Below are 24,169 nucleotides of genomic sequence, written 5' to 3' on the forward strand. Positions count from 1 at the left end.
ACCTGCTAAACCGTGTCTACGCCCACCTGGACAAGCCAGCGAGCACTGTGAGGGTCATGTTTTTTGACTTCTCCAGTGCGTTCAACACCATCTGCCCTGCTCTGCTGGGGGAGAAGCTGACAGCGATGCAGGTGGATGCTTCCCTGGTGTCATGGATTCTTGATTACCTAACTGGCAGACCACAGTATGTGTGCTTGCAACATTGTGTATCCGACAGAGTGATCAGCAGCACTGGGACTCCACAGGGGACTGTCTTGTCTCCCTTTCTCTTCACCTTTTACACATCGGACTTCAACTACTGCACAGAGTCTTGTCATCTTTAGAAGTTTTCGGATGACTCTGCCATAGTTGGATGCATCAGCAAGGGAGATGAGGCTGAGTACAGGGCTCTGGTAAGAAACTTTGTCACATGGTGTGAGCAGAATTATCTGCAGCTTAATGTGAAAAAGACTAAGGAGCTGGTGGTAGACCTGAGGAGAGCTAAGGTACCGGTGACCCATGTTTCCATCCAGGGGGTCAGTGTGGACATGGTGGATGATTACAGATACCTGGGGATACGAATTGACAATAAACTGGACTGGTCAAAGAACACTGAGGCTGTCTACAAGAAGGGACAGAGCCGTCTCTATTTCCTGACGAGACTGAGGTCCTTTAACATCTGCCGGACGATGCTGAGGATGTTCTACGAGTCTGTGGTGGCCAGTGCTATCATGTTTGCTGTTGTGTGCTGGGGCAGCAGGCTGAGGGTAGCAGACACCAACAGAATCAACAAACTCATTCGTAAGGCCAGTGATGTTGTGGGGGTGGAACTGGACTCTCTGATGGTGGTGTCTGAAAAGAGGATGCTGTCTAAGTTGCATGCCATCTTGGTCAATGTCTCCCATCCACTACATAATGTACTGAGTGGGCACAGGAGTACATTCAGCCGAGATGCAGCACAGAGCGTCATAGGAAGTCATTCCTGCCTGTGGCCATCAAACTTTACAACTCCTCCCTTGGAGGGTCAAACACCCTGAGCCAATAGGTTGGTCCTGGACTTATCTCATAATTTACTGGCATAATTTACATATTACTATTTAACTATTTATGGTTCTATTACTATTTATTATTTATGGTGCAACTGTAATGAAAACCAATTTTCCCCGGGATCAATAAAGTATGACTATGACTATATTCAGCCTTGACTTTGATCCAGAATGCCGGCAGAGATGTTATGTCAAACATACTTTTCAGCCCACCGTCATTTGCAAGCTCAAGGAGTTGATCTTCTTCCCACGCTGACATGGATGATTCACCGGGGACATTCACAGATGGGTCACGGATCCATTCCTTTGCACGTCTTGGATCATTTGCGGTTGGGAAGTAACGCTCGAATTCTGTCAACAGCGAAACTAGGTGATCACGCACCAGCTGTGAGAAAGACAGTGCAGCCTCAGTCTCTGCCAAAATCCCAGCTAATGTTGGGAACATGTCAAATATGCCCCTGTCCACTTGCCGTCCCCACAGTTCCAGTTTGGCTGTGAAAGCAGACACTGTATCTGCCAACTTGAAGACAGTTGTCATTCTCCCCTGAAGTGACAAATTGAGTTCATTGAGTAGGTTGAAGATGTCACACAGATAAGCGAGTTTTGCTGTCCACTCCTCGTCACTGAAGTGTGCTGCCAGTGGTGACTTTTTTCCTGAAAGAAATCTCTGTAGCTGCTCTTTTAACTCAAAAACCCTGGCCAGGGCTCTCCCCCTTGATAGCTACCTGACTTCAGTGTGAAAGAGAAGGCATTTGTGCTCTGCATCCATTTCCTCGCAAAGCTGCTCAAACAGACGTGAGTTAAGGGCTTTTGCTTTGATGTGATTGATAACTTCAACAATGTCACTCAATACACTGTTAAGATCAGGTGACATTTTTCAGCTAGCCAACATTTCCCTGTGTATGGCATGGTGTGTAGACGGGCATTCAGGAGCAACTTCTTTGACTCGGGTAGTGAAACCAGACAGCCGTCCAGTCATAGCTGCAGCCCCGTCTGTGCATATTCCAACACAGAATGACCAGTCCAGTTTGCCTGACATGTAGTCATTCAAAGAGTTGAATAGTTCTGCCCCAGTTGTGTTAGTTGGCCGTGGCAGTGCACACAACATATCCTCCTGCACATCGTCTTGAAATATATATCGCACATAAACCAGCAGCACTGCCTTGTGGACATTGGTAGACTCATCGACCTGGATAGCATATCATGGTGACTCGTTAAGCCGTTCCAATAGCTGTGCTTCGATATCCTCTGCTCTGTCAATTCTCCTTGAAACTGTGGTAGCTGAAAGAGAAACCTGTGCCATCTTGTTGGCTGCAGCTTTTCCCAACAGTTCATGGCACATGTCCTTGGCAGCAGGCAGAATCAATTTTTCACCAACAGTGAAAGGTTTCTTAGCCTTAGCAATAAGGCTAGCCACTAAGTACGACGCTCTCAGAGCAACAGCATTTGTGGAAGTGGTGGCTCTCAGCACTTGCTTCTGACCCGCTTGCTCACTTTTTTTCCACTCAAAAAACTCAACGGGTTTGCCTTTAAGTGCAGGGTGCTTGGACTCAAGGTGCCGAAGCAGTTTTGAGGGCTTCATTGCCTCATTTTTCAACTTGTCTCCACATATCACACACAGGTGGCTTGGATCATGCGAGTCACTGGTCACAATAAAGCCAATTTTACGTATGACTCGTCGTATTTTCTGTTGAAGGAAGCTTTTTTTTTGCAGTCTTTGCCTCAACCGTCTCTGTGTTATCATCATCGTTAGGCCTTTTATGTCCTCTTCCACCTCTTCGAAAGAAACTCTCAAGCGATGTTTGTCTTTTACTTATTCCGACTGATGACCTCCAGCGTGGGTAATGACCTCGTGTGCATTCAAGCTCAACAGTGGGCATGACAGGAAATGAGGAAAGGTGCAGCTGGCCCGTATCGCTTCATAAGCACCAAATCATATTGTTTCCTTGCGGCCCGGTAGCACATGCTTTGCGGCCCGGTGGTTGGGGACCACTGTTATACATTATAGGTTTAGAAAAGAGACAAAATGGCAAGTTACCAAACCGCTGGTCGCAAGAGACTGTAAATGCTGGAATCTGGACCAAAAGCCCCCTCCTTTACATGGCCCTGTTATGGCAGGAGGAAGATTCATTTTTTTATTCTATACCCCTGTTCATTTTGTAAAACCTTCAGCTTCCCCCGCCCTCCTTGGCTTTCTCTGCTCCAAGGAAAGTGCACCTGGTGCAGTCCAGCCCAGGCAATGTTTTTATAAAAATTTTCTACACCCTGTACAGAGAAAATAATTATACTGTCTTTTCCAGTAGCCCCCTTTGGTGCAATTCATGGCCTTCCTATAGTGTGTTGACCAGAACTGCACACTGTACTTGTGTGGTCTTGACAAAGTCATCTACAGTTGTACCATGACCTCCATGTTCTTGTATTCCATGAAAGCAACCTTACTGCCTTAACCATATCTATCTCTGCTACCACTTTGAGGGTTCTGTAGACCTCAATATAAGGACAGTGGTGTACATCACTTTTCTTCATTAGCTATTCTGGTAATTATGTCTTGAAAGAACCATCGCTTATTCAGACATTGTTTAACTTGTGTGTTAAATGGGTGGATGCACTTGTTTTTCCCAGAATTGGGGAATCAAGAATTAGAGGGCATAGGTTTAAGGTTAGAGGAAAAGGTTTAATGGGAAGTAGAGGGGCATTTTTTTTTTTTGTAGAGCATGGTAGATATATGGAGTCAGTTGCAGGAGAAGTGGTTGGGGCAGGTACAATAACATCTTTTAAAAGACAGTGGATAGATACATAGGAAAGGTTTAGAGGATATGGCCCAAATGGAGGCAAATAGCACTAGCTTGAATTGGCATCTTGACTAATTGGGCTAGATGGCTTCTTTCTGTGCTTTATGACTCTGTGTTTAAGTTGTGGCCCTTTTTGTGTGTGCTTGTTAACCAAGGCAGTTAAATCTCTCAACTCTGTTGTTCCTTCAACATGTTTTGTTACATTGATTTTTACAGATACCAGAACTTTCTTTACCGCTGACATTAACATATGGCATCGTGCATGCATATAAGATACTTGTAGGATTGATAGGTTAAGTGCTGAGAGGCTATTTTCCATAGATGCAGGATGTAGGCGAGAAAAGTAATCTTGGGTTTAGGGGTCTGCAATTTATGCTTGAGATGAGATGTTTCTTTAAACAGAGGTTTGTAAATCTTTGGAATTCACCAATAATAGAAAACAAATAAATCTGTCGATACGAAGAATTCTGCAGATGCCGGAAATTCAAGCAACACACATCAAAGTTGCTGGTGAACGCAGCAGGCCAGGCAGCATCTCTAGGAAGAGGTACAGTCGACATTTCGGGCCGAGACCCTAGGTCAGGACCCTGACGAAGGGTCTCAGCCCAAAACGTCGACTGTACCTCTTCCTAGAGATGCTGCCTGGCCTGCTGCGTTCACCAGCAACTTTGAAATCTGTGGATGTTGCAGTCTGAAATGAAAACAGAAATCAGTCCTTGATGAAGAGTTTTGGACATGAGGCATCCTTTCTATAGTTGCTGCTTGTCTGCTTGAGCTCTTACAGCATTTCTGTTTTGTTTCTGAATTTGCCACCACAACTGAGGGGCATAGTCTCTTCGGAGATTATATCATTTAAAATAGATGAAAAGAGACTGAATTCTTTATATAGTATTTTCAAGTTTAGATGGATTTTTTGGAGTCTAAGGATATCTGATGATATGAAGCGCAGGAAAGTGGACTTAAGGCACTCTATCTTACTGAACAAGTGCAAGGAAGCAGATAATCTGCCTCGTATTATAAACTCTAAAGAACATTTTTTTTATTCCTTCAGTGACTTGCCAAGAAGGCAACCAGTTGTTTTTTGGAATTTCTCTTTGAAAGTACCATTTAAGATTAGGTAATGACTGGGGAGTTTCATGTTGCTCTTCTAACGTAGATGAATTGTATGGTGTTAAATGTTGTATCCATTTTTATGAATATATTGAAAGAAACTCAGATAGGCTCTAGGTTGTGAAAGTTAGTGTTTTTTCAACATTGCTGTGTCAAATGTTACCATCTTTTCCTTGGTATGGCAATTTCCATCTGCTGGAAGAAATGAAAATCTAGAACTAATTAGTGCTCATTTATTTAAAATTGTGCAACTTTGGCACTCTTGGAAAAGAGGACTGGGAATTAAACTTTTATGTTAAGGATAGAGTAGTAGAGAGCTAATTGCTATTATTTTTGAGGATGAGTTGTTGGCTTATTTAAGCAGATATTTTTTGCAGAATATGGATTAAAGGTGAGTCAATTATATCTCTGATGGTTACTGGAAGGATGGAATTAGCAATTCAACTCACTGGTTGTCTTGCAGTTTAAAAACAGCCTCCAGAAATCAGCCTGCCAGAGAGTGTTAGGGCCATAATTTGAGCTTTGGCTAGGCATTGTGCAGTTGAGAAAATACTTAATTGCATTTGATATAAATGTCCCTTGTTCACAATATAGATGTGGCTTATATTAAAATTAAACTATTGAAGCAAACACTGTCTTAATACTTGCATATATTGTGTTCCTCCTTGCAGTGTTCACAGCTTGCTTCCTGACAGCAATTCAGCTGACAGCTCGGATGCTGAAGAACGACTAAATAAAAAGCAGAGATTGAATATATTGTCTGCATCCTGCAATACCACTTGCACTGCAGCACGGGTTCGTCCACTACTAGCTTGTAAAAAGAGGAGGCTCATCAGACCCAGTAATATTCAGCCACTTAACCAGAAGGTGAGTTGAAAAAGTCTACGGTAAATGAAAATGGTAACCTGCTTCATTTCAATATTTCAGATTACAGATTCTCATTTAGTATTGTGAATGAGCATCAGTAAAGAGAGACTTAAATACTTTGCCATTTGGAATGGCTGAGATGGAGATGTTGAACAAATGTAGGGGTCTAATGAAAATAAAAGGCTGTGGCAGAGGAGCTGGTTTTGGGCTGGTAAGCAGAGGCATAGATAAGTAGCTTCATACCAACTGGGAATCTCAATGTATAGAAACATCGTGTTTTCGGTGAGAATTTGTATCAATGAATTAAAATTGTAAACTAACAAGAAATTGTGGTGGTGTGCTTAATGTTACATTCATAGAAAAAGTAAAAGCACAAATCCTTGATGCTTGTTTTAATCATGATTTCCATAGATTCCTGAAAAATCTGCATTTTCAAGATTACATAAATGTGATGTACCAACACTGAAGCAGCAAAGTTATTACTCGTCATAATGGGATAGTGGCATTGCCCAGCGTTTATTTGATTTTTTTTTAGTCATGGATTTACAGAGATAATTTTCAAAATTGAACTTTGTTTTCAAGATTGAAGTTTTTCAAGATTAGAAAGGAAATTTACAAAATCAAACAATTATTTCCGGCAAAGGGGTCAAATCCCATTAGGTATCAGTTAAAAGCCAGATATTGAAAACTAAGGGGGAAATTCAGTGCTATCTTTTTGGCAAAGTTGAATTGAGCAAATTGTATGAAATATCTTAAATGTTTGAGAATTAGTCCCACCTTAAGAGCTCCTGGAGATAGCAGTAGAGTAAGGAAACATAGAAAACCTACAGCACAATACAGGCCCTTCGGCCCACAATGCTGTGCCAAACATGTATTTACTTTAGAAATTACCTCGGGTTACCCATAGCCCTCTATTTTTCTAAGCTCCACGTACCTATCCGGGAGTCTCTTAAAAGACCCTATCATATCCGCCTCCACCACCACCGCCGCCGGCAGCCCATTCATAGAAACATAGAAAACCTGCAGCACAGTACAGGCCCTTCGGCCCACAAAGTTGTGTCGAACATGTCTCTACCTTAGAAACTACTAGGCTTAACCATAGCCCTCTATTTTCCTAAGCTCTATGTACCTATCCAGAAGTCTCTTAAAAGACCCTATCCTATCCGCCTCCACCATCATCGCCAGCAGCCCATTCCACGCACTCACCACTCTCTGCGTAAAAAAACTTACCCCTGACATCTCCTCTATACCTATTCCCAAGCACCTTAAAACTGTGCCCTTTCGTGTCAGCCATTTCAGCCCTGGGAAAAAGCCTCTGACTGTCCACACAATCAATGCCTTTCATCATCTTATACACCGCTATCCGGTCACCTCTCATCCTCTGTCACTCCAAGGAGAAAAGGCAGAGTTCACCCAACCTGTTTTCATAAGGCATGCTCCCCAATCCAGGCAACATCCTTGTAGATCTCTTCTGCACCCTTTCTATGGCTGATTGATAGTTTCTAAGGAGATGGATAGTTGAGTTTGGTTGATAGCGAGATGAGGAAGAAATAAAGTGAATTGGGCAATTAATTATGATTTACAGAATTTTTCTAATTCACTGTTGGAAATGAGCATAAGCAGCAAAATTTGTCACTATTGCTCATCATAGGTTGTCCTTGAAAATGCTGCAATACCAATCAAAAAGACTACTCAGGTTGTGGGAAGTGAAACCTGTTTCCAGCATTTTCTGTCTTTTTAGATTTCCTGCATCTGCAATTTTTAAAATTATTAATTTGAAAATGACACATTCTTTAATGAGTGGAATCCAAGTGTTTCAGTTATCAAAAAAAAAAGAAGAAATTTCTGGTTTTTAATGTTCAAATGAAGATGTCTTCAGAAGTTTGTTTCAGAAATTGGAGTTCCTGGAATAGTTAACTTGAGAAGGGCAATTTGTTCTTTAGAGATTTTTAAGTAATATTTGCATCAAAACCAAAAGTCCCAATGAAGGGTCTCAGCCCAAAACATTCACTGTTTATTTCCCTCTGTAGATGTTGCTTGACTTTCTAATTTTTTTTCCAGTATTTTGCATGTGTTGCATCAAAACATGTGCCAGCCTATTATCATATCAAAAAGAGAGCTTAGTCATAACTACATGATATTCGGGTGCATTACACCCATCGCCATTAACATCCTGGGGAACATAACTGCACAAATATACTGACTCCAGAAGTTGGTATTCGCTGGCAAATGACATGATTCTTGCTTATTGGTGAGTCAGAGATCCTTGACACTGCACATGACTCAATGAATGCAGCTTCAATACCCGGCGACTAGCAGCACCTCGGACAAAATAGCTCAATGGATTGAAACCCCATTCATCATCTTAAACATTGCTCCTTTCCATTACCCGTGTCCTGATTCTGACGCATTTCATTTGCAAAATGCATTGCAGCTACTTTTGCCACTCTGGCTGCATCTTCCAAACGTATGACTTGTATCACTTTGGACAAATGCAGCAGGTGCATGGAGCACTCATCTACAAAGTTCACAATATTTAGAGATAGTTAGCCAGGATAAAGCAGTACAAATATAGTCATGTTGCCTGTAGAATGCAATATAGCTACTTTGCATGGTGTGCATGGTCAGGGGAGGTAATGAAGGCAAGTATGATCTTTTGAAGGGCTCTCAGGAATGCAGGTATGGCTTCTTTAAGTGGAAGGTCCATGGCCACAGCCGGAAGAGAGGTCGGTGGGGAAGACTTCAAGCCATACTAAGACGTCAGGTTGTAAAATACTCTACCCAGTATCTTGTTAGCAAATATACATACAGTCACTAGAGAACAAGATTGAGGACCTAAGGGCAAGTTTGCTGTATAGGACGGAAATAAGGAATTGCTGTGTTCTGTGTTTCACGGAGACGTGGTACACTCCAGACAAGCTGAATACGTTGGTTAGACCCAAGGGCATCTCAATACACTGGATGGACCTTACCGTTGATTCAAAGAGGGCAAAAGGTAGGGGTTTGTTTTTCATGGTAACCTCTTTGTAGTGCTCAGACATAGTGGTCTTGTTGCACTTGTTCTCCCGACCTGCAACATTTAATGATTAAGTGCATCTGTTCTGCTTATCAAGAGAGTTCTCCTCCATGATCCTGATTGCAGTTTATATGCCATCAAAGGCTGATGTGAAGTGAGCATTTGATGTATTGAGTGCTGCGATTAGCAACAACCTACCCCATCACCTTTCAAATAATTGCCGGGGACTTCAATCAAGCCTGTTTGAAGGAATATCTGTCCTGCCCAGTTATCATTGACATTATCACCTACAACAGCAGGTGTCCCAGCACACTCGACCAGTGCTATTCTGCAACCAGGAATGCCTGCCATTTCATACCTAGACTGCATTTAGGGAAAACTGATAATCTGGCTATCCTCCTACCTGTATACATGCACAGGCTAAAGAGCAAGGCTCCAGAGGTAAGGACAACAACAAGGTGGTTGCAGGAGGCACAGGAGCGACTGTGGGATTGCTTTGAGTCGGTGGACTATACCATGTTCAAGTACTCATCAGAGGATCTAAACAAATACCCTGTAGTTGTCACAGATTTTACAAAGACAGTTGTGGGTGAGTGTATTCCCACAAGATCATTCAGAGTCTACCCCATCCGGAAGCCTGGATGAACCAGGAGATCCACAATCTGCTGAGGGCCAGATCAGTGGGATTCAGGTCTGGCAGTCAATTAAAATACAAGAGGTCCCGGTATGATCTCCAGAAAGCCACCTCATGTACAAAGTGGCAATTTTGGACCCAACTTGAATTATTGAAGGATGCTTGATAGCTGTGGCAGGGGTTGAATGCTATCACCTACAAAGTAAAACCAAGCAACATATGTGACAACAAGGTTTTGCTCCCAGAGTAGCTCAGTGCTTTTTATGCTCGCTTCGACCAACAGAACATGGAGGCACCTTCGTAAACTCCCAGTGCCCCCGATGACCATGTGATTTTTAGTCTCTGAGGCCAACGTGAGAGCATCCTTCAGGAGGGTGAACCCATGAAAAGCATCCAGCCCATATGGTGTACCTGGCCAAGTACTGAAGACCTGTGCTGATCAACTGACTGGAATGTTCACTAATTTTTTTAACCTCTTGCTTCATCAGCCTGAAGTACACATCTGCCTCAATGACTATTGTCCAGCAGCACTTAGATCTATGGTGATGAAACATACCAACTCCTGCCTGAGGATTGACTTGGGTCCGCTCCATTTAGCCTACTGTTACGGGGAAGCAGGTTCACGGGTTTGGTAAGTGAGACAGAAGACACTGATTTTGAATAAGCACGCTAACCATTTATTTACAGACAAGCAGTAAAACATTCGACCAGATACCTAAGTCAGACAAGTACTCATCTAAGCCACCCTAAATTACAAAAATTATGACACTAAACATTCAGAAACACTTCAAACTCAACAGGTACTTTGTTAAGTCTCCCCAAGTTACACAAGTACAAAACTAAACATTCAACAAATGCTCAGCTAAGTGTGTGCATGGGCCCTCCTGTATCTGCAGCACACTTTCCCAATGGTTCTTCAGCACTGCTTGCGACCTTAGTGTGAAGATGAGCCCCTGGAGACAAAGGAAAAATCAGCGAGTTTCTTGCACGTGCTATTCTTATACCCCTAAGGCACCCGGACTGGACACTAGTGCCATGGCACACAAGGCAACCAATGGGAGAGAGCTGCTGCATCCTTCGAATAGGCCAATCAACGACTGGCACAGTGGTAGCAACTTTTGACCGGTAAGTAAACTAACCCTTCCCATTACACCTACTGTCACAACAGGTCAACTCAGATGCATTTCATTGGCTCTTCACTCAACCCTGGAACATCGGGACAGTGAAGATGCATACATCAGGATGCTCTTCATTGATTATAGCTCTGCATTCAACAGTATCGTCCCCTCAAAACTAATCAATAAGCTCCAACATGTAGGCTTCAATACCTCCTTGTGCAAATGGGTCCTCAATTTCCTCACTTGCAAACCCCAGTTGGTTCGGATTGGCAAAAGCATCTCCACATTCACCATCAACACACGTGCACCACCAGGCTCTGTGCTTAGCTCCCTGTTCTACGTGCTTTATACTTATGACTGTTAAGGCTAAATGCCATATTTAGTTTTGCTGACAACACCACTGTTGTTGACTGAAAGGCGGTAACGAATTAGCATTTAGGATGGAGATTGGAAATCTGCGGAAGGGTGCCATAACGACAACCTCTCGCTCAGTGTCAGCAAAACCAAAGAACTGATCATTAACTACACAAGGAGGAAACCAGAAGCCCATAAGACAGTCCTTATCAGGGGATCGGAGGTGGAGAGGGTTAGCGACCTTAAATTCCTTGGTGTTATCATCTCAGGATTTGTCCTGGGGTCAGCACGTAATTGCCGTTACAAAAAAGGCATGACAGCGCCACTACTTTCTTAGAAGTTTGGAAGGACTTGGCATGTCATCTAAAACTTTGACAAATTTCTTTGGGTGATAGCCGCATGATGGAGAGTAAACTGATTGGTTGTGTCACAACCTGGTTTGAAAATACCGATGCTCCTGAATGGAAAATCCTACAAAAAGTAGTGGATACAGCCCAGTCTATCACAGGTAAAGCGCTCCCCACCATTGAACACATCTACACGGAGCGCTGTTGCAAGGACCACCTCCCCAGTCATCTAGGCCAGTGGTTCCCAAAGTAGGTTATATCGCCTCCCCAGAGGAAGGCGGGAGTTTCTAAAGATAAAGGGGGCGTTGAGGTCGCTCGGTAGCAAGAGGGCAGCTTAGAGATTACACACTTAATAAATGAATTACAATTATTTGATTCTCAGTGTCTCATATTTGATTACAATGATCATATAATTGCCCCTCCTTGCTAACCCACTGTTCTTTTAGACTTTGCTTGAAGTGTATTATAGTTGTTGAAAAGCAATGTGACACTTCTGTATCTGGCATATCATGAAAATTCTGGATTGAAGAAATTGTGTTATTTCCGGGCCTCCTGCGCATTATTGCCATTCACTGCTGTAGTACAATGTTAGCTAGTACAATTCCCATGCTCTAATCCCACAGTGACTCAATTCCTGTGAATTGGCTTATGGTGTTCAAAGAAATAAAGTTCAAAATCTGCCCTTTCAAATGGTCTTGACTGCATTTCTCTAGCCCACAGCCCAACCAAGTTATCACAGTCCCACTTTATGTACCTTCAGTCAGAGCCAGCTGTGATGACATCTTAATTGTTCGCAGCCTTTAAGGTTGGGCTTAAGCAATAGGCAATTGATCATGGTTGTTTATCCATAATGAAAAAGGCAAAAGCAGTTCAATCAAAAAGTATAGACAGTGTAGTGTGGAGTATCTGGAATACGGATCTATACTAGCACCAAGCAACCGATGTGTATGTTGTGTGAAAGAGCTTTTTCAAACGAGGCAATGAAACCATCCAGGCTCCTTGAATATTTGAAGAGAGTGCACATTGATAAAGTAAACAAGAACTTGGCTTATTTTCAGTCAATTTGTGAAAATTTTCAGAAGTCAGCAGTCTAAATAATTAAAGCAATTCCGCTCAGTGACAACTCTGTTCAAAAATGAATAGGTGAAATGTCTGAGAATATGGAAGACACGTTGTACAACATAGATTGGACAACAGAATTTGCACTGCAGTTGGATGAGTCAACTTTGCCAGGCAACGAATCTTTGCTTCTTGGTTACGTTTGCTTCATAAGAGAGTGAAAGCATGTTTCAAGAATTGTTATTTGCAAAGGAACTAGAAACAGACACGAAGGGCGAGTCAATAGTTCAAGTTGTTGGGTCATCAGGCTCATGAACCAGAGGGGATAACTTCATTTGGCCCAACACCGAACTGTTCCCACAACCTATGGACTCACTTTCAAGGACTCTTCATCTCATGTTATCGATATTTATTGCTTGTTTGTTATTATTTTTCTCTTTATTTTAACAGTTTATTGTCTATTGCATATTGGTTGTGTTTGTTGGGTATGTTTTTTGTATTTACTGTGAATGGTTGCAAGAAAATGAATCGCGGGGGTTTATATGCTGACATGTATGTACTGAGATAATAAATTTATTAAATTTTTTTTTCAATCAGAAGGATAGTCTGCTCACCAACATTCTTGCTTGTGCAACAGATGTGACACCATCAGTGACAGGACTCTACCATGGGGTTATTACTTTCTTGAAAAAAGTTATACCCAACATATTTACTGTATAATTCACAGATAACATCTTGTCGCAAAAAATAAAAGTGATTGGCTGCACAAATAATTAAATACTGTTGTTATCAGATCGGTAAATAAATTCAAGTTCCATGCTCTCAATTCTCGACTATTTCTAGTGCTTTGTATTGAGAATGTTGAACAGTTTGAATGCCTGCTGTCGCACACAGAAGTCAGATGGCTCTCAAAACCCTGAGATGCTTTTATGTGCTTTTTGAAACGATGATGCAGTTCTTTGAAGACCTGAATGCTTCATTCATTAATCAACTCAAGAATATGAGGCATGACGTTGCTTATTTGTCAGAATTGTTCACTAAGTTTAATGAAGTCAATCTTCAATTGCAAGGAATTGATGTGAATCTTATTAAAACCAAATCGGTCATCTCCACTTTTCTGTTTAAATTAACCCTATTTAAGTTCACTGTTGCCTGTCACGACCTTTTTCAATTTCCAAGTCACTTTGAGTTGGAAGAGAATGAACGAACACCAGATGATGATCTTCAAGTAGACTATGCCCACCCGACTGAGCCGCATGAAGACGTGAGAGATTACAGAATTTTCTCTCGATACCCAGACTGGAACTTGTTATAAATCCATTCCTGAACACTTGCAATGAGGAATTAACAGAAGATGGAAGAAGAACTGATCTCGCTCCAAAATGACTGAGCTGAAGCTAAGGTTCAAAAAATCATATCAAGACTTTTGGTTGCAGAATGAAATCTCTGAATGCTATCCTGCACTGTGGGAAAAACTTCAACATGTTCTTTATTGCCTTTCCAACATTGTATTTGGTGAAGTATGGTTTCATTGCAATCGCCCAACATCTTTCAAAGCAACGAAACACACTGCAGATTATTGAACCTGGGGTTCTGAGACTCTTGAGGTACATTGAGTCTGATGATGAGAAGCTGATATCGCTGCACCAAGCCCATCCATCTCACTGAAGGGTGAAAAAGCAATGAACTACTGAATAGTTGGACTACTAATATACACTCTAAAATTTTTAATTTTATTTACTGTAATTAAAAAATGACTATTTGTAGCTTGAAGTAGATTTGAATATTTTTGCAATTATTTGTCACTGCTTTGAATTTGCAGTTCCTATTTTTCTTTTACCGTGCATCGTAAATCAAAATTCTATAGTTTTTATGTAATGGCCAGAAAGGGAGAGGGAAGTACTGGGACACACATAAAAGTTGCTGGTGAACGCAGCAGGCCAGGCAGCATCTCTAGGATGCTTCCTAGAGATGCTGCCTGGCCTGCTGCGTTCACCAGCAACTTTGATGTGTGTTGCTTGAATTTCCAGCATCTGCAGAGTTCCTGTTGTTTGGGAAGTACTGGGAATGTGGTTTGGGTGCTAAGGGAGTGGTAACCCAGAAATGTTTGGGAACCACTGATCTAGGCCATGTTCTCTTCCCGTTGCTGCCATCAGGAAGGAGGTACAGGAGCCTTAAGTCCCAGACCACTAGGCTCAGGAACAGTTATTACCCCTCAACCATCAGGTTCTTGAACCACAGGGGATAACTTCACTCCCCAACACTGAACTGATTCCACTACCAAAGGACTCACTTTCAAGGAGTCTACAACTCTTGTTCTCGATATGAATTGCTTATTTATTTATTTATCATTTGTTTTTTCCCTTTATTTATATTTGTACAATTTGTTGAATTTTACACATTCCTTATTTGCCCATCTTTGTTATGTGTGATTTTTCATTGATTATTCTGATGCTTTGTCTTATTGTGCCTTTCGCAGGAAAATGAATCTCAGGGTAGTATATGGTGACATATATGTACTTCAGGAATAGATTAATTCTGAACTTTGATAGTGGCATTTAAACAACTACATGAATATTCAGGAAATGGAGGGATATGGGTTATATGCAGGTCGATTGGATTAGTGTTTGGCACAGAGCATGGGCAAAGGGGCCTGTACCTATTCTGTACAGTTGTATGAAATTACAATGATATATGCCATAGTATAGGACTGATGGGGAACTTTGATGCAAATCCATGCGGAGCTCTTTCTGAAGTACATTCAGACCACTTTTTTGATCAATATATTTCTGGCCTGGCCTTACTGGAAAAGTGACATAGCTGGACTTGGTTCTACAAAATTAGCATGATCAAGTGGGGGAGTGCTCAAAATAGAGCAATGATAATGTCTTTAGATTTATGACCATGGAAAGGGGTGCTAAACCACTTTCAAATAAAATAGTTGATTAGTCAGGCCAATTTCAATAAATCAGAAGAGCCTTGGTATAGGTAAAATCAAAGCTTGATAGGACATCTTCATTGAGCAATGGGAGTTCTTGAAAGTAAGTGTGTTTTGACTTCTGCAATAGTAAAATGACTATGAGGAAAGGTTCATGTACAACTTGATAACTTGAAAGATTTTAAATGTATTTTAATGGTAGCAAGATAAACAGAATGGAGCATTGATTGCCCACTGTGCCCTACCCTTTCCTGCTGCATTAAGCTTTGTGTTTTTGTCCAGTGTCAGGTGAAAGTCAAGCGCTATGCATGTTGTACCTACCCCAGACAAAGATCAATGTGTCTTCAGTAGCCAGTTTAGATACAATGAACCTCTCCCATGGAAGATTTTGTGCATTGTCTATAGTACACTGATAATTGGAGCAGAAGAAATATAACATCTCTAAATGATAAACATCATAACTTTTGAGAAAGCACAATACAGGCGACCTTCACACTACAGCCATTCCAGAAATTGTACTTCACCCTTACAGGATTCACAAATCACTACTCAAGAATTTGAGATAGATGAAGTTTGCTCTCATGGAATTTATATGGGGGAAAAACCTAATAAATGTATATTTTCACCTTGAGTTTTGTGACGCATGTGCAGGTGACAAGGCTTTGCGTTACAGGAAATCGTGATGCGTGTTATCCAGCAATGCACATGTTCCTGGAAAACAGGAACGGGGTTGCATGTATTTGCTGTCATTCATCACTGTTTTATCTTGTTTGCAGAACCAGCACCCTCTTACAGTGAAGTGTAACTGTAATGTCACAACATCGTGCATTATGTGTGGCTCCAAGAATTCTGAGTCACGAGAAAATCAATACAACATGCCCATGTCAGAGCGGCTTGCATTGTTAGATGCTTGTCTACACCCAGTCCTGTCATTCTGTGATGGTAAGTTCTTTGAAAACCACATCTCTACCTATGTGATGGGTGCAGATGAAAGTAGGAGTTACAGTACTGAAATACTGAGCATATCAGGGTCTGAGACCCTTGTGATTTCACGACTGCTGCTGCATTATAAACATTTTGGCATGCAAACCTTGTTTGCTGTCATATGTTTTTTTGTTAACATAGTGCTTCAGTTAGTGATTACACCTTTTCTAGATGTATAATAGTAATGCAACAACTTCTCGTTTGTGTACATTGTTTTGAGAGCTTCCTAAAGAGCAATTTTGTAAATTTTTTGTCCAAATTATGGACTGTTTGCACCTGAATATCCTTCTGGTAAGGTTTGTTAGTGTCGCTCTGGGAGTTTAAACTAGAATTGCAAGGAGGGATGGGAACCAGAGCGCCATTGTGGTTAGTGGAGTGGTTGTGGGAAAAGGAGATGTTCAGCCTTCATACAAAGGCAGGAACCGAAAGATTGGGCATGGTTCTGAGTTGTGACTATTTCAATGCAAGGAGTATTGTAGGTAAGGTAGATGAGCTTAGAGCATGGATCAGCATGTGGAATTATATTGCAGCCATTGGTGAGACTTGGTTGCAGGAGGGGCAGGACTGGTAGCTCAATGTTCCGGGCTTCCATTGCTTTAGACATGATAGAGTGGAAAGTGTTAAAGGGGGAGGGGTGGCATTACTAGTCAAGGAAATTGTCACAGCTGTGCTCAGACTGGACAGACTGAGGGCTCATCTACTAAGGCTATATAGGTGGATCTGAGGAATAAGAAAGAGATGACCACAAAATTGGAATTATATTACAGACCACCCAATAGTCAACAGGATTTGGAGGAGCAACTTTGTTGAAAGTTAGCAGACTCTCTTGAAAAATAAAGTAGGTGATCTTAACTTTTCACATATTGTCTGGGATTCATATACTGTAAAAGGGTTGGATAGCATAAAGTTTCCTTGAAGAATATATCGAGGTCTCAACTAAAGACAGTGTGATTCTGGATCTCCTATTGAGGACTGAGACAGGGCAGCTGACAGGAATGTGTGTAGGTGATCACTTTGGATCTAGCAATCATAGTTGCATTAGTTTCAAGATAATTATGGAGAAGGATGGAACTGCTTCTTGGGTTAAGATTCCAAATTACAGAAAAGCCAATTTTGATGGTATCAGAAAGGATCTGGCAGGTGTGAATTGGGACAGGTTGTTTTCTGGCAAAGGGATGCTTGGTAAATGGGAACCTTCAAAAATGAAATATTGAGGATACAGAGTTTATAGTGTAGGTTCCTGTTAGAATAAAAGGTAAAGATAACAGGTTTAGGATCCCTTGGTTTTCGAAGGATATTGAGGCCCTGGTTGAGGAGGAGGAGGTGCCTTGCAGGTATAGGCAGCATGGAACAAATTAGGCACTTGAGTATAAAAATAAGAAATGCAAAAGAACACTTGAGGAAAATCAGGATCAAAAGGATAGCAAAGGACAGAATTGGTTCACTTGAAGACCAGTGTGGTCATCTGTGCATGGAGCCAAAAGAGATGGTGGCAATCTTAAATAAATTTATTGCAGCTGTTATTTACTCAGGAGACGGACACAGAGTCTATAGGCTTGAGGCAAAACAGTAACGAGGTTATGGACCATTACAGAAGAGGAGGTGCTTGCTGTCTTGAAGCAAATTAGGGTGGGTAAATCCCCAGGGCCTGACAAGGTATCCTCTCAGACCATGTGGGAGACTAGTGCAGAAATTGCAAGAGCTTTGGCAGAGGGATTTACAACATCCTTAACCATGGGCAAGATGCCAGAGGGCTGGAATTTAGCTAATGTTCAATAAAGGCTCTTAAGAATAAATGGAAAATTATAGGCCAGAGAGCCTGACATCAGTAGTTGGTAAATTATTGGAAGGTGTTCTAAGGGACCAGATATATTAAGTATTTGGATAGGCAGGGACTGATTAGAGATAGTCAACATGGCTTAGTGCATTGTAGGTACTGTCTAACCAATCTTATAGGGATTTTCAAGGAAGTTGATGAAGGAAAAGCTGTGGATGTTGTCAACATAGACCTAACAAGGCCTTTGACAAAGTCCCATGTGGCAAGTTGGTCAAGAAGGTTTAGTTGCTTGGCATTCAGGATGAGGTAGTAAATTATATTCAACACTGGCTTTGTGGGAGAAGTCAGAGGGTGGTGGTAGATGGTTAGCTCTCTGAACTGATCAAGATCTTGTAATTTATTATAACCTGCTTCACTAGCCAACAATAGGTTTTTGTACACATTAGTAGAGCATAGGTAAGGAAAGGGATTGGGTCCTGTAGGGTGAATATAGGCAGAAGGTTAAATAACAAGACCTGAAGGGATGTAATCTGTAGGTTACTTCTGGTGCCACAAGCAAGTGAGTGTAGGAATAGGAGAATAGCAATAAGATAGGATAGAATGGTAGCACCCCGGGGAGTGTTGTGGAACAGAGGGGCCCTGGAATACAGGTACATAACATCCATCATCAGGGACCCCCACAATCCATGACATGGCTTCTAGTTACAGACTTCAGGCAGGAGCTTACAGGAGTTGAAGAACAACAACTCAAATTTCAACAACAACTGCTTCTCTACTGCCAACGGGTCAAGTTGGAATCAACTTGGAAAAACCCAAAGGCTATCTCAGATGTTTTTCCTCTTTCTCAACTTGTGCAAGTTATTTGTAATTTATGTTAATTTAAAATTTGTTAATTTATGTTTGTCATGTCTCAGGGCATGGATAGGTACGTAAGACTGGGATATTATAGCTATTACAGAAATGTGGTTGGGGAATGAACAGGACTGGCAGCTCAATCTTCCAGGGTACAGATGAAAAAGCCATGATGAAGGTGAAGATAAGAGAGGAGGAGAGTTGCATTTTTAGTCATAGAGTTGCCCTTTGTCACAACTGGTCCAGGCTGACCAAGATTTCAGTCTTGGGTCTCATTTGTCTGTGTTTGACCCATATTCTTCTAAACCTTTCCTGTCCATACACCTGTCCAATTTGCTTTTAAATGTTTATGTACCTGCCTCAACCACTTCCTCTGGCAGCTCATCATCTACTGATCACCCTCTGGTAAAAAAAAAAGCTGCCCCTCGGGTTCCTATTAAACCTATGCTCTCTAGTGCGTGATTCTTCAATCCTGGGCAAAAGACTAAATCTCTCTATACCCCTTATGATTTTGTACAGATCCATAATATCAGCACTCATTCTCCTACATTCCAGTGAAATAGGTCGAACTTGCTTGACCACACTCCACAACAGTCCCTCGAGTCCTGGCAACATCCTCATAAATTTCCGCTGCACTCTTTCCAACTTTATGGCATCTTTCTTGCAGCAGGGAGACCAATACCTAATGCACTATTCCAAATGCAGTCTTCACAATGCCGTGTACAACTGCAATGTAACATATCAGTTACTATACTCAGTCCCCTGACTACTGAAGGCAGGCATGCCAAGAGCCACATTCATCACCCTATCTAACTGCAGCACCACTTTCAGAAAACCATGTGCTTGTATACCTAGGTTCTGTTCAGAATATTCCCCAGGGCACTGACGTTCATTGTGAAAGCCCAACCCTCGTTTGTTCCTCCTCGGCACACTTACCCAGTTGATCAAGATCCCTTTGTATATCCTGATAAACATCTTCACTCTCAACAGCACCACTTATTTTAGTGTCATCTGCAAACTTAATAACCATGCCTTATGCATCCAAATCATAGATATAAATGACAAATACTAGTGGGTCTAGCACTGACTCTAGGAACACCCCTAGTCTGAGGCCTCCAGCAACATTCTGCCATCACACTCTTAATCCTACTGTCAAGCTAGTTGCTTATCCAACTAGCTAGTTCTCCCTGGACTCCATGCAATCTAACTTTCCATGGCTGCTTACTATGCGGAACATTACGTCAAGACCACATTTACTGCACTGCCCTCACCAACTGTGGTTACTACAAAACACTCAATCCAATTGTGAGAAATGATTTCCCATACACAAAGCCATACTGTCTTTTCCTAATCAACTTCTGTCTTTCCAAATTTTATATATCTTATCCTTCAGAATTCCTTCCAATAACTTACCTGCCACAGATGTTAGGATTAATAATCCATTTAGTTAATAATTCCCAGAGATCTATATATAGTAGTCCAAACTTTTCAGTTTTAAGACAACAAATCTATCCTCAGCTGCAATGCAGACTACCCCCACAGCATCCCCATCAACTATCTCAAGTTCTGAAATCTTTGTCCTTTTTCATGTTAAAAACATTCACTTAAGCACTTTGCCCATCTCCTGCGGCTCTACACATACAGTAGGTGTCCACTTTGGTCTTGAGAGGCCCTATTCTGTCTCTTGTTACTCTTTCTCCTTAATATATTTGTAAATATCTTTGGATTCTCTTTAATCTTCTCTGTCAAAACTGTTTCATGCCTCTTTTTTGTCCTTATTTCCTCTTTTTGATTAGGGAAAACATTACACAGTACTTGAAGAGGATATTCCTGATGGATCGTCCAGTGAGACTATATGGATGGAGCTGAGAAATAAAGGGGATGATCACCTTGTTTGGATTGTGTTATAGTCCCCCAATAGTTTGTGAAAGCTAGAGCAAAAATACAGGGAGATGGCAGATATCTGTAAGAATAATGGCATTGTCATAGCAGGTGATTTTAACTTCTGGAATATTGACTGGCACTGCCAAAGCACAAAGAGCTTGGATGAGGTTGAATTTCTTAAGTGCGTCCAGGGTAGTTTTCTCAGATAGTATCTGCATGACCTGACTAGATGGGGGAAACCATGTGACTATTATTGTGCTGTAGGGATCGGTACTGGCTCCACTGTTAGCCATATCAGCGATGTGGATGAGAATGTACACTAAGTGGCATGGTTACTAAATTTGTGGATAGCACCTAAATGAGTGGTATAGTGGACAGTGAAGAAGGTTGTCAAAGGTTACTACAGATCTAGATCACGTGGGGAAGTGAGCAAAGGAATGACAGATGGAATTTTAACTCAGACAAGTGTGAAATAGTGCATTTTGGGAATTTAAGCCAATGCAGGAATTACAGAGCGAGTGGAAAGCCCCTGGAGAGTGCTGTAAAAGAAATACCTGGGGTCCAGGTATATTGTGTCCAGAAAGTGGTGACACAAGTAGAGAATATAGTTAAGTTGTTTGGTATGCTGTCCTTAATTATACAGAAGTTAAGTACATTAAGTACAAAAACTGGGACATAATGTTAAAACTGAAGATGTTGGTGAGGCTGCACTTGAAGACCCTAAAAAACAGAATCCTCTGTTATTGTAAAGTGAGATAATGTCAGGCAGTTTGCCCACATGTACCTATTTTTTTTTCTCTCTGTCTCTGTCTCACTCTCACTGGATTTGCTTGTAGTTCATTCATAGGTTATTCTGGAATTTTCAAGTTTGGAAGGTTTCAGCCATTGCATTCAATGTCTCTTGTATTGCATCCTCCTCTTTCCATTATAGTGACCACACCTTGTAGAGTGATATGTTATAAATGTTTGATTCATGTTTTCAATTTTTACATTTCCCATATTTTCTGGGTTATGCATTTATTTTTGATTTTGAGCTGCAGCTGCTCTAAGACTCTATATTTCCTGTAAATTTTTTTCTTCTATTTTCTTTAACATTTTCATTGCATGCTGCTTTTTAAATGCTCCGTTTTCTGTTCTCCCTAGTAACATTAAGCTTTTAATGTTGTCCTTCATCATTTCAGTTACCCATGGATGAAGGTTTAATTTCTCAATAGAATGCATACTTGAAAACATTGAACTATTTCTCAAAGTTTGTCATTGTAAATCTATAGGCAAGCCTTTTAATTTCCGCAGTCAGTCTGAGCAGTTCACCCTTTGCAATGACGTTATGGCTTCAAGATTATATTTTCAAATGTTATCGCTGTTCTAAACTGTATACCATATTGGAGCTGCTTCTTTAATATTACTAGTTAATCTTATCTCGTTATACAAATATAGCTCAGTCCCTTGTTGATTTCATGATGGCATGCTTCAGGAAACTGTCCTCAATGCATTCTTTGAATTCATCCTCCAGACTAATACCAGTTTGATTTGGCTATTTTATGAGGATATCCTCCCTGATAATGTGTATGTAACAGTTTTTCTGGTGTTGGTAGCCGTAACTACCATTTTATTTGCAATTTGTTTTATCAAGCCAGGGAGTTTGTCGGGGATTAGAGGGTGATTTAAAACTTACACAGCAGAGCCTTCCGTAAACAACACAGTTGTAGTATTCAGCACTGAGGTAAGGCTGGCCAGGAACAAATCTGCCGTTCTGAGCCTAGTATCACATTCAATATATCCAGCAAGATCATGCACTGTTGTTGCAAGTGGAAGCAGTACAAATTTTTAATGAACTTGGGGCCACATAGGCAAGCTGTGCAAAATCTTCACAGTTTGGAACCAAACTGAGGGCATAATAATCCTAAAATCCAAAGATGTGCGAGCCGTCCACATAAACTGATGTAATTTAACTTGCTTACTGAGCTTCCTTTTCCAGTTCTGCCCTGAATGAGCCAGATTTCAAATTTCTGATGCAAATACTTGTTGCCGCTCTGTAAACTCTGGTTAGACCACACTGGGAATATTGTGATCAGTTCTGGTCACTTCATTAAAGGAAGAATGTGGAAGCTTTAGAGAGGGTGCAGGGGAGATATACCAGGACGCTGCCTGGATTAGAGAGCATGTCTTATGAGTATAGGTTGAGCAAGCTCAGATTTTTCTCTTTGGAGTGAAGGAGGATGAGAGGTGACTTGATAGATGTGTACAAGATGTATAAGAAGCATAGATCAGGTGGATAGCCAGACTTTTTCCCAGAGCATAAATGGTTAATTCAAGGGGGCATAATTTTAAGGCGATTGGAGGAAAGTTTAGTGGGAGTGTCAGGGCTAAGTTACTCTCCACAGAGTGGTGGGTGCGTTGAATGCTCTGCCAGGTGTGATGGGGAAGATATGTTGGATATTTAAGAAACTCTTGCATAGGCACATGGATGATAGAGAAATGGAGGAAGTAGAATGAAAGGGTTAGATAGAGTTTAGAGTAGGTTATAAAGTCAGCACAGCATCATGGACTGTATTCTCATGTTCTATTAAACAACCCGCATTACATGTGAGTGTTTATTGAATGCCATCGAATGGTTAACTAATTGGCAATTTCATCATATTTTATCTTTCTGCTTTTTGTTTTAAACGTACATTTTTTTCCTTTGGACAGGCAACTTTTGGAAGTTGCTTTTAACACCAAACCCTTTCTGATCAAATTTTACCTTTCAAAACATGAAATTTGCTGTGAACTAAAATCAGTTCAAAACTGGATCAATTATCAATGCAACTGCTGCAAATTTGCTTCTGCGCAATGGTGCTATCTAATATATTCACTTAAGAGGCTGTGACATGAGGCTTGTTTCTTAGTAAAAGTCATTACTGAGTCACAGCCAGAGTATTGAGTGGAATAGAGCGGCTGTGATATCATACAAGGGTATGCACACAGAAATTCATTAATTAGTTAATGAAGCAGTGTGTTGTATGTCCAGAGTAAGGTGGATAAAAAAATGAATATCTCTTTTGTTTCCCTGGAAGTGAACCTACAATCACAATTGGAAATGCCGCTGTTCAAGTTTAATGAAAAACACATTTCTAATCAAAATTGGGTTTTCATTCATCAAATTCACCTGTTTTTTTTCTCTCTCTCTTTCCCTCCCTCACTCGGTTGTTGAAAACATAAATGAAACATTCATTCTTTTTAATGAAACCCTTCCCATAATATCCAGTCCAGATGAAGTATCTTTTCTCCATATCCCTCCAGAGATGCTACCTAACCTGCTGAGTTCCTCCACTACTTTGTGTGTTGATCATAGGCAGTATATCAACAATAATTTGATTATATCCCACACAGGCAGCATAGCTGCAATAGTATGATTGTATCCTGCACTGCC

At 41.1% G+C, this 24,169-nt stretch overlaps 1 protein-coding gene across 6 annotated transcripts in view; it reads left to right on the plus strand.

The window, feature by feature from the left end:
- Window positions 1-24,169, plus strand: part of kansl1b (KAT8 regulatory NSL complex subunit 1b) — a 200,199-nt gene that overhangs the window by 131,270 nt on the left and 44,760 nt on the right. For all 6 annotated transcript variants that reach the window (XM_072249272.1, XM_072249273.1, XM_072249276.1 and 3 more), the window contains 2 exons: window positions 5,599-5,794; window positions 16,037-16,202. In XM_072249272.1, coding sequence (XP_072105373.1) covers window positions 5,599-5,794; window positions 16,037-16,202 — 362 coding nt within the window. The remainder of the gene's footprint in view (window positions 1-5,598; window positions 5,795-16,036; window positions 16,203-24,169) is intronic.

Source organism: Mobula birostris, chromosome X, assembly GCF_030028105.1.
Source record: "Mobula birostris isolate sMobBir1 chromosome X, sMobBir1.hap1, whole genome shotgun sequence".
In the NCBI taxonomy this organism is placed as follows: domain Eukaryota; kingdom Metazoa; phylum Chordata; class Chondrichthyes; order Myliobatiformes; family Myliobatidae; genus Mobula; species Mobula birostris.